The sequence below is a fragment of the Dermacentor andersoni genome, chromosome 4 (assembly GCF_023375885.2).
Source record: "Dermacentor andersoni chromosome 4, qqDerAnde1_hic_scaffold, whole genome shotgun sequence".
NCBI lineage: Eukaryota > Metazoa > Arthropoda > Arachnida > Ixodida > Ixodidae > Dermacentor > Dermacentor andersoni.
In genome coordinates this window covers 119,836,343-119,853,928 of record NC_092817.1, presented here as the reverse complement: position 1 = coordinate 119,853,928, position 17,586 = coordinate 119,836,343, and the positions used below count along the sequence as shown (strand labels likewise).

The 17,586-nt window shown below is 45.3% G+C and overlaps 1 protein-coding gene across 1 annotated transcript in view; it reads left to right on the top strand.

Annotated features, from left to right (window-relative positions):
- Sdc (Syndecan) overlaps nucleotides 1-17,586 on the top strand; it is a 125,036-nt gene that overhangs the window by 103,861 nt on the left and 3,589 nt on the right. Inside the window, exon 5 of the mRNA XM_050184643.2 lies at nucleotides 4,610-4,796. Within this exon, the coding sequence (XP_050040600.1) occupies nucleotides 4,610-4,796 (187 nt within the window). The remainder of the gene's footprint in view (nucleotides 1-4,609; nucleotides 4,797-17,586) is intronic.

Genomic DNA, 17,586 nt, shown 5'->3' with positions numbered 1-17,586 from the left:
TCGTGAAACATATGCAGACTACACTTCCTGTGCGAATCTGCTTAAGCGAAGCTTCCTGTCTTGTTTGCGAGGAACACTGTTCTTTTCTTTTTAATGAGTTTGTCAGTAAAAAAAAACGAAATGACGAAGTTGGGCATGCTTTAACTCCAAAACTCTTCGCTCAACATAGACCTGTGGCACTTAAATACTGTGTACATGTTCGACACTCTATAGCACACACTACACACTGAACTGAACTAGGCTTGCTCGAAGTGTTTATCAAGTGCTTTTGCACTCATAAATGACACCGTTCTATTGTGCTGCTGTCTCATCGCAGCATATTGACCATTCCTGGCTTCGCGTTTACAAGCAGGCACACACTTGCGTTCCAACCAACTCGTCTGTCGGTGCTTACCAAGCCTGCTCTGTTTAGTGTTTGTGGGCAAAACGTTCAGAGATCCTTGTGGCTCATTGCCGCTATTTGACGCTGTTTTACGTCTCGTTTAAGAGCCGGACTGCAGTTGAATTCTAAACCACTGTGCTGAACAAAGTACGCCCGACAATAAGCACTGCCGCATTATCAATGAAGATGGTTTCAACTCTGACACTTCCTGACCCATTGCACAAGACAGCAGCCAGCGCCTGTAATGTCTAGGGGAAAGGTAGAAGGAGCTTTGCTTTAAGAACAACCCGCCCTCATCTGCCAGCTTAGATGCCACCAGTTAACATATTGGTGAAACAGCAGTATGGGCAATGTTTTGCGGACTGACAGTGAACCTAATTTGTCAGAACACGCAACAGTTTTAAAAAATGCTGCCAATGCTGGGTAACACAAGTACATCCTGGTTGCATACAAAAGTTTTTGCTTGTTGAAGTTCGCAACTTTTTGACGGCCAGGCTTCGTGGCAAACAATGTGTGTACTGGTGTGGACTATACCATGTACGTCGGCTTAACCATGTTAACATTGCCTGTGCTCGAATCTGTGGCAGGGAGCAGCCACATCATCACTGCAGTGGACATGCATGTTTCTAGGCATTGTAAAACAGTGCTGATATTGTAGCGGGCTAGTTGGTAGCGGGCTTGTAGGTATTCCATGGTATCAATCGTACCAATCGTATCAATCGTGACATTGTACCATGGCAGTGACACCCATGCAGAGCCATCATTGTACATGTTGTCTTTTTTTGTAATTTTCCCTGTTAAACTTAGCCAGTCTAATACTATGCAAACTTAATCCAATTGGGTAGGCCAGCAATGCTTGGTGCAATCAAGTGGTGTGTAATTGGCGAGAATATGCGCCTGCGCACAAATGGAGAGCTGTTGTCATCTGCTCTGCTGTTCTTTGCAACCATATGTCGGGTCGAGTGCGGCACTGGTTGACCCTTTCCAAGTCATTGCAATCGCTGCTGACATCTCTGCCTCAAGAATTCAGTGTCTGAATCTGCAACTTCTTTTAGGTGTCTTGCTTTCAATTTTTGGCGTGTGGGGCACGTGAGCTTGCCTTTCCTCGGCTAGCCTGGCCATGGCTGTCAGCTTGGCTGAGTGCTTACGCAGCCTACATTTGCCTTGTACTGCCGATGTGAAGATACCGTTGGCACGGCATGAAACCATATCTTTGGTCGCTGACTCAACTTCACCAAAATTAAGTTTTTTTTAAATTTTTTTTTCGTGATTGCCCGATAATTCGGACAATTTTACTGTCCATTACATGCAAGAAAAGTCTGTCGAGAACTTTACTCATTCGCACGATAGGTTGAAATTGAATGTATAATGAAATTTCAATACCATAACAAAGTGCCTTATTTAGACTTCGTTATATCAAAGTTTAGCTGTAATATGTATAGTAGTTATCCTGCAGAATGCATTGCAGAGGTAAGGAAATTGTGTAGTGAAATGCATGGTGCGAGACTTTCGCAATGGCACACTTGCATTGCCTGCCAAGTACGAAACGGAGTTGTAAGCACCAGGGACGGCAGCAGTCCAACAGCCTTGCAGGCGGCACGAGTATAGTGTTTGCAAACATTTTTTTCATCGGTTTCACAGCTGCTCTCCTTCATACAGCACTGATGAACTTGCCAATACCTGCCGTGGTGGTGTAGTTGCTTTGGCATGGCGCTGCTAAGCCAGAGGGCGGGGGATCAAAACCCAGCCGCTGCAGCCACATTTCAATGGGGGCAAAATGCAAAATCGCCAGTGTACTGCGCATCGGGTGCATATCAAAGAAAACCCCAGGCGGTCAAAATTAACCTGGAGATGCCCCACTATGGCGTGCCTTATAATCGTACTGTGGCTCAGGCACGTAAAACCACAGAATTTAGCCAACGTTTCGCTTGCTGATTTTCTGCACGAGACAACTTCCTTTAATACCATTGCATGAATATCGAACTCGTCTTGCCTTTTACCTATCACAATAGCTCGCTGGCTATGTGCCTATGCGCATGGCTTTAGCCATGCGTGTTGTCACGAGTTCGATTGCCGGCTACGGCGGCTGCATTTCAGTGAGTAAACTCAAGAACGCTCGTGTCGTTGTCACTGTGCGCTCTCAAGGGGTACATTAAGGAACTAGAGGCAATTAAAATTATATAGTCCAGAGCCTTCTATTGCAACACTTAAGTTTATCTCATTAATCCCAATTTTAAGCACAATTTCCTAATGCACCAGCACAGAGTGCACGGCAGCTCCTTGGGTTTGCATGAGGTCCTAGTTTTGTCAATGAACTCCGAGGTGGTGTCATCCCAAAACACTAGTGCATTGGGTCAGTCAGCCCCAGTGCAGTAGTTGCATGTCACACTGACATTCTCTCTCATATCAGTGTATTGAGTGCTAGGGATAATAGGGATGAGAAGGCAGAAGTGTTTGCTGTTCCCAAAGAAGCAATGGCAGAAGACGAAGCCTTTCCTGTGTCAGACTCGAGGTAGCTCGTAGTGAAAGAGGAAACAAAGGTCAATGTGGCGGCTTGTTCCTAACTGCTGGCTATACTGCTAAGGTGTGGTTTGCGACTATTGCCGCAGACTGACAGCCAGTTTTTCAGTGGCTTGTGATGCCATGTGCCACCTCCACTTTCTGTAACGTAACAAACAATCCTACTCGAAGCATAAAGCCAAATTGCACTCGGCAGGCATTTCTAATTCGTCATGTGAAAATAAACATTTGTTGTGATCCTGAGAAATCAAGCCTGTAATCATTCAGGATATTTGTTCTAACAAAGACTAAAACTGTCTTTGCGGCTTTATGGTATTTGTACACAAGTTCTGGTTCTGATGTAACCTGCTGGCATGTAGTGTTAGAAATTCCGTTTGATTACGTAATTGTGAGAACAGGTTCTTGTTTTGCTTTCCACACGTTTTCTCGCCGTTCTTGTTGTAGCTGTCACATAGCATGTGAATTTTTTTTAGTACAGACATTTGCAATAACGTGCAGGTGAATGGAACCATGTGCACTTCACCTGATGTTGCCAGTTGTGTGCAACGTTGGGCAGTGTGTAGCTCTCCTTACCAAATTTGCCTTCCCATTAAGATGTACATTGGCAACATGCAGCAAAAGGGGAAATCTACAATTGTCTTTATTCAAACAGGACGCAGTCTTATTGGATTGCTTCAACACAGTGGTTCCACAGCAAACTGTTTAGCATGATCAGCACAAGAAAACACGAAACAAGGAAACAGTGGGCAAAACTTCTCTCGGCCAAGATTGGCAAATACATGCATGCAATTGAAACATATTTTTTTTTTCTATGCTTCCAAGTGGTAATTTAAGATGTTGCGGCCTTGCAATCGTAGTGCCATCTAAAAGCTGCACTGTTTTTGCAAATGCAAGACTTCATGCTTTGTGGGGCGATGGGAGCGAGAGGGATACGCGTTTATAAACTACCTTCAAGACTGACATGAATGTACCATGTTCATCTGTTTGTGTGACCATTTCGCAGACCTGTTTCCGTAACGCCAGTGCATTTCTGTTAATTCAGCAGGGCATTGAACTTGGTTTGTCTGAAGAAAGTACCCGCCGCAGTAGCCCAGTGGCTGTTGTTGCACTTCTGAGGTCAAGGTTGCAAGCGCCATCCTGGCTGCCGCAGCCGCGTTTCGATCAGGCCAAAATGGAAAAATGCTTGTGCACTTATATTGGTGAACGTTAAAGAGAGATACCCGCCGTGGTTGCTCAGTGGCTATGGTGTTAGGCTGCTGAGCACGAGGTCGCGGGATCGAATCCCGGTCACGGCGGCCGCATTTCGATGGGGGCGAAATGCGAAAACACCCGTGTACTTAGATTTAGGTGCACGTTAAAGAACCCCAGGTGGTCGAAATTTCCGGAGTCCTCCACTACGGCGTGCCTCATAATCAGTAAGTGGTTTTGGCACGTAAAACCCCATAACTTAACTTAAACGTTAAAGAGCCCCTGTGTTCAATTTCTTAAGAGCTCCCATTGTGGCATGCCTCGTAATCGGATCATATTTTTGATACACACAAAACCCCAGAATTCTTTCCTTAAGAAAGCTTACTGTGTTCGTAATCATGAAGTTATGACTGTGAAAGCTACAATTTTGCTAGCATCATCGTGGTACATATGTGCAGCAACTGTGCATTGTTAACTTTCTAATGACACTCTCTGCTTACTGCTTGCCTTGCTTCACAGGAAGGAAACGAGATTCCAGAGTTGTCCGGTCCGGTGACATCAACCAAGGGCCCTAGCGTCAACGTGGCACACGGTCCCCCAAGCAGTGGCCACGACGACGATAATCGGCAAAGCAACAATATACCCTTGGGGCGCAAGCAGGACAACCGACCGTCCTCCTTTTTTGCTCAGCCTGGCATTTTGGCAGGTGGGTGGTTCGCATGGCCTGTCTATGTAGACGGGCTACTCTGAGACTGCTACTGTCGCGTTGTGGTGACTGTGAAGAACCAGATAGTACCGGAACTATGAGCCAAGAAAACTAAGTTTTCATGGGGCAAACTTGTGGCCAGAACATGAGCAACACTCAAAGCACAATAATAGCTGCTAGTGTAGTCATCGAAAATCTGATCTACAGACCAAGGGCAGTGGCTATTTATACATAACTCTTCATAGGTTCCACCATAAAATTCCTGATTATTCATTCCAGCATAACCTCTGAATGTACACCAGCATTTGCCTTGCACATGACGCCTGATTAGACAAATTCTTTTGCGGTGGAGCTTTCGGGAAAGTTTGTTTGGACACATGTAAAAGCCTCAAAAATAACTTGGAACGAGTGTAGTACCGAAATAATTTTTTTAGAAAGACCTAGTAAGAGTTTCAATACTTGAGTGTGGTATTTACCTTTCTCATTTGCCCTCAACGTGGAATGAAGGAGCACCAGCAGCGGTTGAGTAGGCTGAGTGCTGACGCTCTGCCTACGGTGTTATATGACATTAAGTCTGCACATGGTGCAGACTGGCTTTGTCCTGTACAGATAACCAAATCCAGATTGTGCACTTTGTAGCACTCAATACGTAACGTGTATAATGAGTAGCAGGGGTAAGACTCCTGCACCAATTGCACCATTTTGATACAAACGCCAATGCCTGTGCCAAACCGCGCCGAACACAGAAAATCGACTGAAATTGTGCCATGGTGCACCAGAACGGCTTCGACATGTGTGCTCCAACAGCGGCCATGAACAGCAAATGGATTCGTTCTTCGAAAGAGTGCAGCCATTCACATTCCGCACACCGCGTGACGGCTCCTCCCACAGTTTCTTGTAATTTTTGTGCTTGCAACACTGGACTTCGTGGTGCTTCCCACAAATGGCCGTAGTGCGCGCGGTCACTCCCGGCTGCCATTGCTGCTTTGGGAACAGCCAGGGCGGCTGTATTTATCGGCAAGCTGCTCCCTGGCTGAGGCAGAAAACAATGAAAAGTAAACTGAGGGTGCTGCGAATGAACAAGCTTTTTTACCTATTCTTTCCTCACATCCAGTGCTTCATTATCTTGTTGCCACTGGGGTCTCTGGTTTTGCTCTTGTACTGTTGGCATGAATACAAACTCGTACCGTAACAAATGCCGTTGAGGTGCATTCACAGTCAACGATGGATTTTTTTTACATGCTTCATAATTCGGATGCCTTGCAGAGCCGCCACGTACCTCATTGAGTCAATGTATAAGAATGTGTGGAATTTTGTATGTAAAACTATCGGCTATTTGATTTTCTCTACTTTTTTGGCATGACTGCAGGTCCAAAAGGCATTAATCGAAGCCATAATCGAATGTGGGAGAGGGTTGGAATAGTTTGGAATGGCTTTGCATTATACCAGCCCAGGGTCAATTGGAGCTCTCGGGGTCTGCGGTGACATATGGTGACCCAGAAATTATGTTGCCACATCGACTGGACTGCATAATTTGAGTACGTTTACCACTATCCTCATGAGCATCAAATAATAGTTCAATCATAGTGCCACCGATGTTTACAGCATTACAGGAAAGTATTCGCCGTGCCGCCGCTGGACCCATTTTTCCATATTCTAGTACGCTATAGCTACAAAGCATTCTTCTACTGCTCTGAATTCTGATTGAGTTACGTCAAGGTAAAACTATTAGGCAGAAATCGCTTTCAATAAACCACAGTACTAGTACATAACTCTGGCTTCTCCGTACGGTCTGCTGGTGAAGCGCATTCCCAGGTACTTCACCCACGCTACCGAGAGATTAAAGCAAAATGCACTTGTAAAAAAATTTCTTGGCAGACAAGGGGGGCAGAGGGGTAGAGGCGTAAACGGTGCGTGGCCCCCATGGTGCAGCCGCTTGGTCGCGCAGAGCTCGGACAAAAACGGCTAATATTGGAGCAACCAAGTGCACTTCACCTTTGCTGCGGGTGTATACTTTCGGCAGCAACACGATTACACCACTGCCAAAAATTCACACCAGCAGCAGAGTAGAATGCACTTCGCTACTGCAACATTCGCTGTTTTAGTCGGAGCTCTGCGCCACCAGGTGGCTGCACCATGCAGGTCGCTCACGTTTGCACCTCTGCCCCAACACCTCATCTGCCTGAGTTTGCCCGAACAGCGGACAAGCTGAAACTCTCTATTAAGCAGTGTTACATGGCAGTGTGCGAAGTGCACGTGCCGCTGATGCATTAAGACGGCCCGAGGCTGTTTCTGTGCGGGCTTCCCATCTCGTTCAATTGCCTTGACCATGTATTCGTAGACAACTGAAATCGGAGAGAAATTTGTACTGCAGTAATGAAAAAAAAAACTATTAACGGAAACTGATTTTTACTTACTCCTAGAGACATCTGCAGACATTTGAAAGAACTAAAGGAACACAATAGTCTGATAATCAACTGATCGTTTGGATTTCTAAGTTATAGTAAGAGTATCAATAACCAATAAATTTTGATTGGATTACTAAGATAGTGTTGCTGTCCTATGAAGAGCTTAAGAACTTCATAGGTGAACTCTCATTTATAAAGCACTTCAGTTACAGTTAAAGTTATGCCCCTGTCACGTGGGCACTTTCGATCACGATCGAGCCTCAATCTGGCTCACTTGTGATTTTGATCAAAAATGATTGCTACTACACAGTCCAAGGATCAGGATCATGTTGTTTGGGCTGTAACGCTTAAAGTATAACTGAGTAAATACGAAGCAAATAATAAACATGCCTAATAAATAACGGTAGTTGCACGAAACCTTTTTCAGAAAAATAACTTTTTATTCCTTATTTTAGGTAAACGATGTGCCATGTCTGCTGATTCTGATAATCTGCAACTCTCAAAACTACATGCGTGGTGTTAACGCTGCAGACAGATTTGCGAAATTATATTTGAATTAAAAAGATTTTTTTTTTGTTCGTTAAAACAGCCGTTTTAAGGCGTTATTGCTTGGGCTCTTTCTTTCTTGTCGTACCTCGATTACGTCGGTTTCCGATTGCAATCGGGCAGTTAGGTCACGACACGCATTGGCGATCAACTGGATTCTGATTGAGGCTCCATCACGATTGAAAGTAGGCTTGTGACAGGGGTTTTACTATGAAACAACACCCGTTTGGGGCATCCAGTTAGTATAACCAAAAAGCGCAATCTGAAGCTCTGAAGCCAACTGTGTGAAGGTATTGCATTCCCACTGCTCTGGTGAATTCTGCAGAGATCATTGCACCAGTATCTGTGCCAGTATCGAGGTAAACGCTTACCTTAACATATGTGGGAAGCTAAAATACCAGTGAGCGCGATATCAACACTCAAGCAGACAAAATTTTTCACTTGGTGCTCAAGCATACACATTCGAGGCCATCAAGCAAAATGCAAGAGGCTGTACAACCACTTCAAACAGATCCTGGCTTAAGTACACCGCACCAAGTACAAAAGAAAAAAAACGGCAATTGACGAGTGAACTGACGTGAATGGTGCACAAGAAGCCTTCATGAGCTTGAATTGCAAGTCGCAGGAGGGACGCGCATGCACGATGATCGAGTGCCAGAGCGCTCCAGTGCGAGCACATACGTTACAACAACGGTTCAATTACATGCTCGTTGAACCACGGAGCTCTGCGTCGTCAATCCAGCTGCTGTCCATCAGTGCACCCGAAGCAACAGCACTTGCCGCACCATCGCCCATGCCTACAGTTGCACAGCCACTTAGCTGGCCTTCATACATTATGCCAGTCATGCCGGCAGGATTACGTGATCAAACATGGCCGCACCTGGGTGCTGCTGCTGAACAGTCTGTAGATGCTAACCCGCCTTCATCGCAAGGCATGGCTGGCATAGCGCATGCGTGGTCTGGGTATAAGTTCCTCATAGTTTGAGGCTAGTTGATTGTTCCAGACTGATCTAAATTAGCGAGACACGTTGGCTACGAAGCCCAGTGCGATCGTGCTTCAGTGCTTTGCAACTTCACGTGGGCCCTCCTTCTACAGTGACTAGATTTGAAGTCTTCATTGTAACAGTGCAGGTGCTTTTCAAATGTTTGTTTTATCTGGACTCGGCTTCAATAGGCAGGTTCAGAAAATCTCAAATGCCATGGAATGTGGTTATAAACAATAGATCGTTATATCTGGGATCGTAAGGGGTTTCAATTGTAGTTGAAGTTTTATTCAAGAATCTAATTATTCTAAGATTCGCTGTTTCATTTGTGTATCCAAGTTAAAATATTTCCACACTCCTATTAAGAAGTGTTAGCGTGTATACATTTGGCTTCCATTAGTTCCACTGTTAATTCAAATTAGCAGTTCATTCAACCTCTACTGAAGGTACTTTCCAACACCAATACATTTCCAGGGCCCAGAACTTTGGTTCCATCCCAAAGTTTACTTTCACTGGATAAGTTGAGCTTGACTATAGTCGGATACAACTAGAGAAAAAAGGGGAGGCCCCGCCCAGATGACCGAAGCTTGACAGCCAATTGCCTCCGTGACTAAAATAGTCCCGCTCAAAAAATCGTGCTCCTGAAATGCGGAATTCTTGGTATAAATAAAGACTTTTGTATTTTGATGACTGGTTTAGTAGAGTTCTCATGCGCTACAGCACATGCCGGATAGCGACAGAAAAATAACCCCATGCCTTCTACAACACTGCCCGTCGTCTGCTTTGTAGCTTCATTGCAATTGACAAAAGTAGAAAGAGCAGCTCTGCATGGCTCTTGCGCTTGTTCACATGTACGTGGCGTATCTACTACTCATTTTCCAAGCTTAAAATGAATCTGTTGCTATTGAAAAAGTACTTATATAAAACAATGCATTTATCGCTGAAGCACACAGCTGATGGGACTTGGCCCAGTTCAAAGCGCGGGCGGCCATCTTCTTGGTCGGCGGGGTCACCGGCCGTCCGGGTTATGACGTCAGTCCAGAGTGCACTCCCATTGGTGGATGCTCGTGTGCATCCGCTTCGAAGGAGTAAACGCCCCCTTTTTTCTAAAGTTGTATCCGACTATAGTCGGCACTTGTGCCTGATCCTAGTGGGGACCCTTATTGTGACCCTAGCTGCTACAGCAGCTAGGGCCTGCAGGACAGTGTGCTGAAGAAACGTTATATGCCACCAAAAACATTGGTCGCTGACCAGCCTTTGGCAGATTTCAAAGTGAAAAGAGCAGCTCAAAGGGGTAAATTATATCTGCTCTATTCAAATGCATACTTTTTTCCAAGGAAGTTGGTCCTGAAGTTGCCTGTGCATAAGTGCAATGTAAAACTGTTTTTATGCCATTAGTAACAACGTACTGCCAAAGCCAGTGTCATTTCTATTGTGGCAGATCAAGTATTCACATAAAATACAGCAGCTTATTGAAAAGGTAAGGTATTTTGCAGGCTAGACTAGTAAAAAGTCACAGCAAATGTTTTTGGCATTCCGGATATTTGCATGCATTCCGTGATGAACTGGCAAATTGGTGAATAGTTTAGGTGTGAACCTTCATGTCATTTGCGATCTTAGCGCAGTGGTTCAATAAAAGTGGTGCTATCACTTGCTGTGGACTTCAAGGAGGGCAATGCGTTGCAGCCTGTAGCGATAAAGAGCAGATTGAGAACGATAGACATCAAGCATAAATTTCCATTCTGTAAAGGGTAAACTGCAGGCAGGGGCCCCAGAAATGTATCTTGAGTGTATTTTTTTTTTTCGGTAATAACAAAAGCTTAATCTACTAGTATTAAAAAGGTGTCAGCTCTTGGGACTGGGAGTGCCTTCCTTCCAGTTGAGGGGAAGAGGTGCCAGTACTTCCCTGCAATGGAATTTGTGCAGGAGCTCTCTCCCACTTGCCCCCCTTCATTTCTGGAGTTCCTGATTGTAGGTGTCATCTTACTACCAGAATATTTGAAAGCTTGCTACATTTCTTCTTATATAATTTGGTGTGTGTTAGGCTTGGGAGCACATTAGTCTGGTAATTACAGCCATATGAACCAGCAGTCTGCGTGGACGCTTTTTTGGCTTGTTTGAATTGCATCAACTTAATCACTCCTGTCAAGGTCAAATTAATAGAAAGCAACTGGACATGCAAATCGTGGTCGATAAAGAATTGATGTTTACTGAGTGCTATATTGGCTGCCGCAGTGCACTCGGCATGTGGCAGTGTTTTTACTGGCAGACTCGGTTATGTGAAAACTGGCAATCTACACAAGTGTGGCAATCTACACAAGTGTGGAAATGGTAGTCTTAAGCTTCTTAATGTTTGGTATTGTTTACAAGATGAATTTAATTGTTCTTCCATTCTGCTGAAGCCCAGACCGCGCATACACTTGACACATGCAAGCTCGTCTGTGCCTTGCCTCTGCCACAGCTCGCGAGGAATGGCGGTTTGCATCTACAATTAGATGAACAGCAGCGCATGCTGAATCCTGGTACAGTGGTTAAACACCTTGCCAAACATCACTTGATAGATATTCAGCTTTGAAAGAGCTTCAAAATGCGCAATCTGGATTTGGCCACTATCCTTTGATCGAGCTGCTACAGGACAAACCTAGACAAGCACACGAACATCAGCATGTGCTCCGGCCCCCTCCTGCACATAGCAAACATAGCTGCTACGTCGTTCCAGGCACATGGCGATGCAAGCCAGTCCAAGCCGCCGATCTGTCAAATTTCTATACTCGTGCCATGCTTCAACACGCAGGAGCTGTCTCGCACCGTCTGTGTATGCATAGGCAATGGTACATGACGAACGAGACCCATCGACATCATCAGGCAGCTGGTGAAGCAGACAGGGACATGTCATCTTTGTGTTTCTAATTCTTCTAATGTTAGCTGGTGCTAGCACGCATCAGGTGAAGCACTAGCTTGCGTAGTAATGCGAATATGCTGTAGCTCGGGTCATTGCAGTGCCAATGCTACCGCTACATACCCAGGTATGCTGCCTTGCATGGCTTCTTGCCTTGCTTGTTTAGGTGGCATGGGGAAAAAGGACCCAGCATTATATGCACTGAATCTAAGGAGCAGTTTCTACAGCTTTTAATTATGCGAACTAGCCAGCTGGCTTGTGACAGAAGAAACTTTTTAAGTGTTTCGGAAAGGTCCCTTTGTTTTCCTCAAGGCTATGCTGAACCGTATGCCAAAACAATTTAAGATGGTTTCAGTTTCGTGCTGAACCGTTCGGTAGACTCGGTTGGAAAAGTTGCACTATGCATTCACACGAACCCATTTGTTTGAATTCGTTTGTGGTTTGTTAAGGATGAGCGGTTGAGTTATGGTTCAGTTCCACTTTAGGTTCCACTGTCCCAATGCTTTCAAGAGCGAGTTTGCAACAGTCTAGTGCAGATTATGGTAGTGCCCTGATATGAACCCAGGGAGCAAGAATTTGCAACATTGTTGTGCAGTCTCAAGAAGATCAAGCAATGAAATGGGGCTGATGTGGAACCATCCTTCAGATAGCAAGAAGATCAGAAAACATTGTTGGAGCTCAAACACACAAGAGGGATGGTGCCGATTCTGCATGCCATTGTCCATGTAATTCGAAGTTGCTGCTGAAAGTGGGCTACAACGCACCGGCTGAAGAATCCACACCAGTGGTGGTGTTAGATGTATGACAAAAGGCTTGAGTAGTGAGAATAGCATTCTATACTCCATCTTGCAAATACCTTGCAGCACTGCAGAAGGTACGAGGCAAACATAAGCAATATCCTTTTTTTTTTTTTTTTTTTCGTGTGAGTGCATAGTGTAACTTTTCCAACTGAGTCTGCCGAACGGTTCAGCACGAAACTGAAACCATCTTAAGTATACCTTGTGCAGCGGTATATAGTTTAGGGCGTCACTGGCCGATTATTGGCTGCACTAGTTTTATTTTTCTTGCTAGATGATCCGGTACAGCGATACGTGACATGTTATTGCCTTTGCATATGCCCGTCGTATACCGAGAGTTACGGTAGCAGTTACCGCGGGTAACCGTAATAGCCATCTTAACTGTGATCAACTATAGCAACATGGCAGCGCCCTTACAGCGCCAGCTCGCCGCTTTGCACTGAATTTGCGCTTGTTACTGGCTCTCTGCCCTATAAGTAACTAGCAACATCTGTCATTGCCGAGGTCAAAGAATTAGGTATGTTTTGTCGTAAGTATTGAGATCGACTGTTTGTTTTCACGCTACTAAGACTACAGACGCATCGCCAAGCCGTGAAACTGGTTTGATTTCTAGTTAGCAGATGGAGCCACACCAACACTGGTGATGCGTTGACGATGCGGAATGCTATGAAGGCCTACTTGTTCATTGTATCGTTAATTTGCTGCCAAGCTCTAGCATGGTACTCGATGACGGTAGCGAGCAAACTCCAAGTAGACGCTGTGCCACACGTGAACATTTGATGGCGTTCGCCCTTACCACTTGCTAAGGAGGGTGCAAAGTAAGTGCAGGGAAAGCACACAGCTGAATCGAAGCCCTGCTGTCGCATGCATGTAAACAAAACTTATGGATATGGCATCAAAAATTTTTTTTTGTGTCAGCTCATCAAACATGGAGCATGAACCGTCAGGATGGCAAGCAGACGCTTGGCAGATGCTGCGCAGATGAGCACATCTCGAGGGACATTCAGCCTTCTTATTGATTAAGTATTTGTGTAACTTCCACCGCGACTTGGTGGGCACTACATAGAAGTCGGAACAGGTGGATGTCTGAAATATTGGATTTTCTGGGAAATAAAGGTCTTTATTTCACTAAGTGGCCAAAAAAAAAAAAACAAACTTGTCAATGAGTCGCTACAAGCACGTATGCTTTCTGGAAATCTGGTTAGTCCATACTTCGACCGTTGTCGCACTGTTGCCACAGGTGAACAAAAGTAGTTGATGCATCCACAAAATCTGTCCCCTGCCAACCTAGCGAGGTCAAGACTTGTATATTGAATGATCGCAAGTTTTTGATTATGCTGCGCTTCCCTCGCTTAATTGCTGCCCTCGTCGAGGACCAATTCGCACCATTTCAGCTGCTCGATTATGAGACAAAAATTTATAGTAGCAATCGAAAGTCACCTGGGACCATGTCGCTGTTAAACATGTAGTGTAAAAATTGCTAGACACTCGGAACTCGCGCCTTTGCACAACAAAACTGCAAATGCAGCCTTAACAACTTCGCGGCTTAATATGGCTTGTCTTGTGCAGTCAGACTACCGGATCGACGAAGCATTGCTCGGCTTTGCTAGGACAATCTCTTTCTGCTTCACTTGGTGGCCAAATTAAGGCACAGTTGTGCATGTGGAGTCCGAATTATTGAACAGTGCACTGATGGTGTCCGAAATTTCAGTCGTCCTTATACACTAAGCCTATGAGGCCTGTGGCGGTGCTATGAAGCTGTCTGAATGATCAAGCATGTCCGAAGTATCATTCGGAAACTCCTTTTCTGAACATCTCGTCATCTGGCTAGATATCAAAGATGGGCTTCATTACCTTTACCTTCATTACCTCTGTCCTTTTTTGCTCGTCCTGAGCGGCGCTACTAGCCTTAAACAGTTGACAGAGATGTTCACAGCAGCGTATGCCATCCGTAGACGAAGCCCAAGGGGTGGTTCAGGGCCCCTCTAAGCCTTGATACAGTTGGAGTATACAACATTGATCCCACGTCTTGAAGCAATCTTAAGATTGTTAATCAGCATATGGATGTAAGGCATGATGTAGTACCTTCCGTTTTCTCGTGAGCAATTTTCATCAGTCGTAGGCCTTTACCATGAACTTACTTGCATGACTAAGTATTTGCCATGTTCCAGCTGAATTCCTATCCTTCTTATACATCGTGAATGCCTCTACCATTGAGCAAGCATTTTTCAGAGTGCGGAATGGCACTCGCTCTGGTGTCCCAATAAAGTCTTGGCACGAGCTGACGCGCCCTCAGTGGTTCGAGCTGGCTACGGAGAATAGGAAGACTCGTGCAGCATAGACCATAGAGGCTCGCCAGTTCAAGGCCATCTGGGACGATCTACCGCTAGCTGCTTCTAGATGTGAATGGATGTGCTCATTTCTGTTACCGGCACTTGCTAAACCGAATTTCGAAGCAGTGACACAAACACGGCAATTCGCACGCTCTTGGGAAATGGCTCATCTTACTCACTATTGCAAGCAGCGTACATGCTCGTATTTTGACCAACCGAAGACTTCACTTCAGGCTTCACTTCATATTGCAGCATGTGTGTGGGACAGTCCAGAAGTATTGACTGCATGGCATCTGGCAACAATACCAGCTGTTTCGGCTTGTCTACAAGTACCTCATCCCATAGTTCGTTGTAATGCTATGGTCCCCGCCTTCTACATATGTCTCTCTCGGAGAAGTGCTTCTCGCAAAAATAGTTGCCAGATCTTTCCTTGAAATTGCACGAGCCCGCGCTTAAATCGTACCAGGTTACTAGGAATCTTGAAGGCAATTACGTCATCCTTGCAGGATTCATAGCCACTGCTGTAGTTCAGCATGACAAATTTCTGCCCCATCCTCAAATGGCATGGATTGAAAGCACTCGCCTTTGTACCTACTTGAAAAGCACACTCAGTCTGGGAAACTGGCACCGTGCATTGTGGAAGCCCGTGAGAGCAAGAGAGATGGAAAGCTTGCAAACTGCAAACAAAACCACTACAGTTTACTCGTCGGAGCACATCGTGCCCGAACTTATCCGAGGTTTGCCTCTCGAAGTCACCTGCGCGCCCGCAATGCATGCAAGAAAAATTAATGCCTCCCGTTCTGCCCATTCAGTGCTCCACTGCGCCTGCTGCTCCATCGCACATTTTCCTGCTTTGCTGAGGGAGTGGTCCACATTCTAAGAAACCTGCTCTGAAATCTCCTACAGACATTGCATTTACAAAATGTCAGATTTATTTTGTTTGCAAAAGGCTTCCACGTCCATTGCAGTAAAAAATGACTAGAAAGTAAGCATAAAAAAAGTTTAAAACATGCAGAAGGTTTGAGTGCACTTGTTTTTTGAACTCTGAAAGCTTCTTGGACTTCTGAACTTGACCCTTGAAAACTAAGCACAGCAAAGTATGGTTCCGCCTCAGTTTTCGGTGGTATGTGTTGAAAAAATTAGCAGACTTGGAAGCCTGTATGCTTTTTTTTTAGCCTGATACTCTGGTTGCAACTGCTACAAGAGAGCAGGCTAGCAGGAAGCTTTCCATTGTTTTACATACAACTGCCGAAAGTGTAGACAAACATGTCCATCTAGTGTGCGAAGCCTAAAACTAAGATGCCTGTGCCTGCAATGTGCTGCCATCTATGGCCCGAAACAGCCGTTCTTTGAGCAATGGGCAGATCGCCGATCACTCGGACTTTGGCCTTGACAGTCGCAGTCGGCAATCACCGGCTGTGGGAACGATTTGTGGCGCCAGCAGCCATTGTCTGGTTGGGGACACTGCTGGTAGCTTGTTTTAGGGGCAGTGCATGATGTAAGTTGAGCAGTACTAAGCAATTGCTTCTAGAATGTCCGTCCCATCTCTTTATTGACATTATTGATGTAATCGAGGGAAATTTACGTAATGTGGGATAATAAGTTAGCCTTTTGTGCTTCGTGCCCATACAAGAGCACCTAAACGATGGGACACACCTGCCAAGTCAGCTGTCGTGCTGCGACAAGCACTGCATTTCGTCCTTGCCAAACTGTGACGCCTGCCCGCACTTATTGTGGCTGCTGCAAAGAATTCCCCTCCTAAGATACTTCTTTCTCCTTGGCCTCTACAGCAAAAACCACATTAACGCATTCACCTATACAATGAATAAACTTGGGTATCAACGAGATATGGTGCACCCAGCGTGCTTGTCAATAGCAGAACAAAGACCACACAGGAGGGTCTCAACTATGCTGCAGCTATGGTAACCAGGTTTCACCATGAATTGTGCCGTGAACCTCGAGGCCATGTGAGGTCACCTGCAGTTGCACATTCTGTTGTAAAGTGTGTGGAACAAACTGCCGACTTACTTAATTATATATTTCTTGAATTCAGGATAATATAAAGATTCTTTTATTACATGTGCTTAGCCAACATTATTTCGATATGTGCAGCACAGGCCTTTGCAATAATGTAACCTGTACAACGAAAGATTTTGGAGGTCCCTATTGCTTCATTGTAGAGGTGTCTGACTGTACTTTGATTACACATAGTTGAAGTATTCATTGCTGTAATCATTGACGACTGTTGCTACTCGTTCTCTAGCAAATCTAAGCAGGTTGCTCACTGCTGAGATGAACTTGTGAATACTGCGACATGTGTTGTCTCATTAATTATTTTTAGCAGCACAGAATACTGATTTGTTGGTGCGGGGTGAGCGGGACTAGGGGTGAGCGGGACTAGGGGTGAGCGGGACTAGGGGTGAGCGGGACTAGGGGTGAGCGGGACTAGGGGTGAGCGGGACTAGGGGTGAGCGGGACTAGGGGTGAGCGGGACTAGGGGTGAGCGGGACTAGGGGTGAGCGGGACTAGGGGTGAGCGGGACTAGGGGTGAGCGGGACTAGGGGTGAGCGGGATTTAAAAAAAAAAAAACACCTGAGGACTCAGTGCGACATGAACAGCATTTGGTATCTGTTTTTCAGCATGCAGTCTAGAACCACAGTCACACTGTGGAGTGCAGTTTTCATTTAGCAGCTGCTGTTATTGCTTTGCTCATGCTATCAAGAATGTGCCAGTGAAGTGCACACTGGGCAAGTTGAAAAATTCTTGTGCAGTCATTTTGTTCTAAGGACATCACATGAGACATGAAATTATCTTTAATACATCC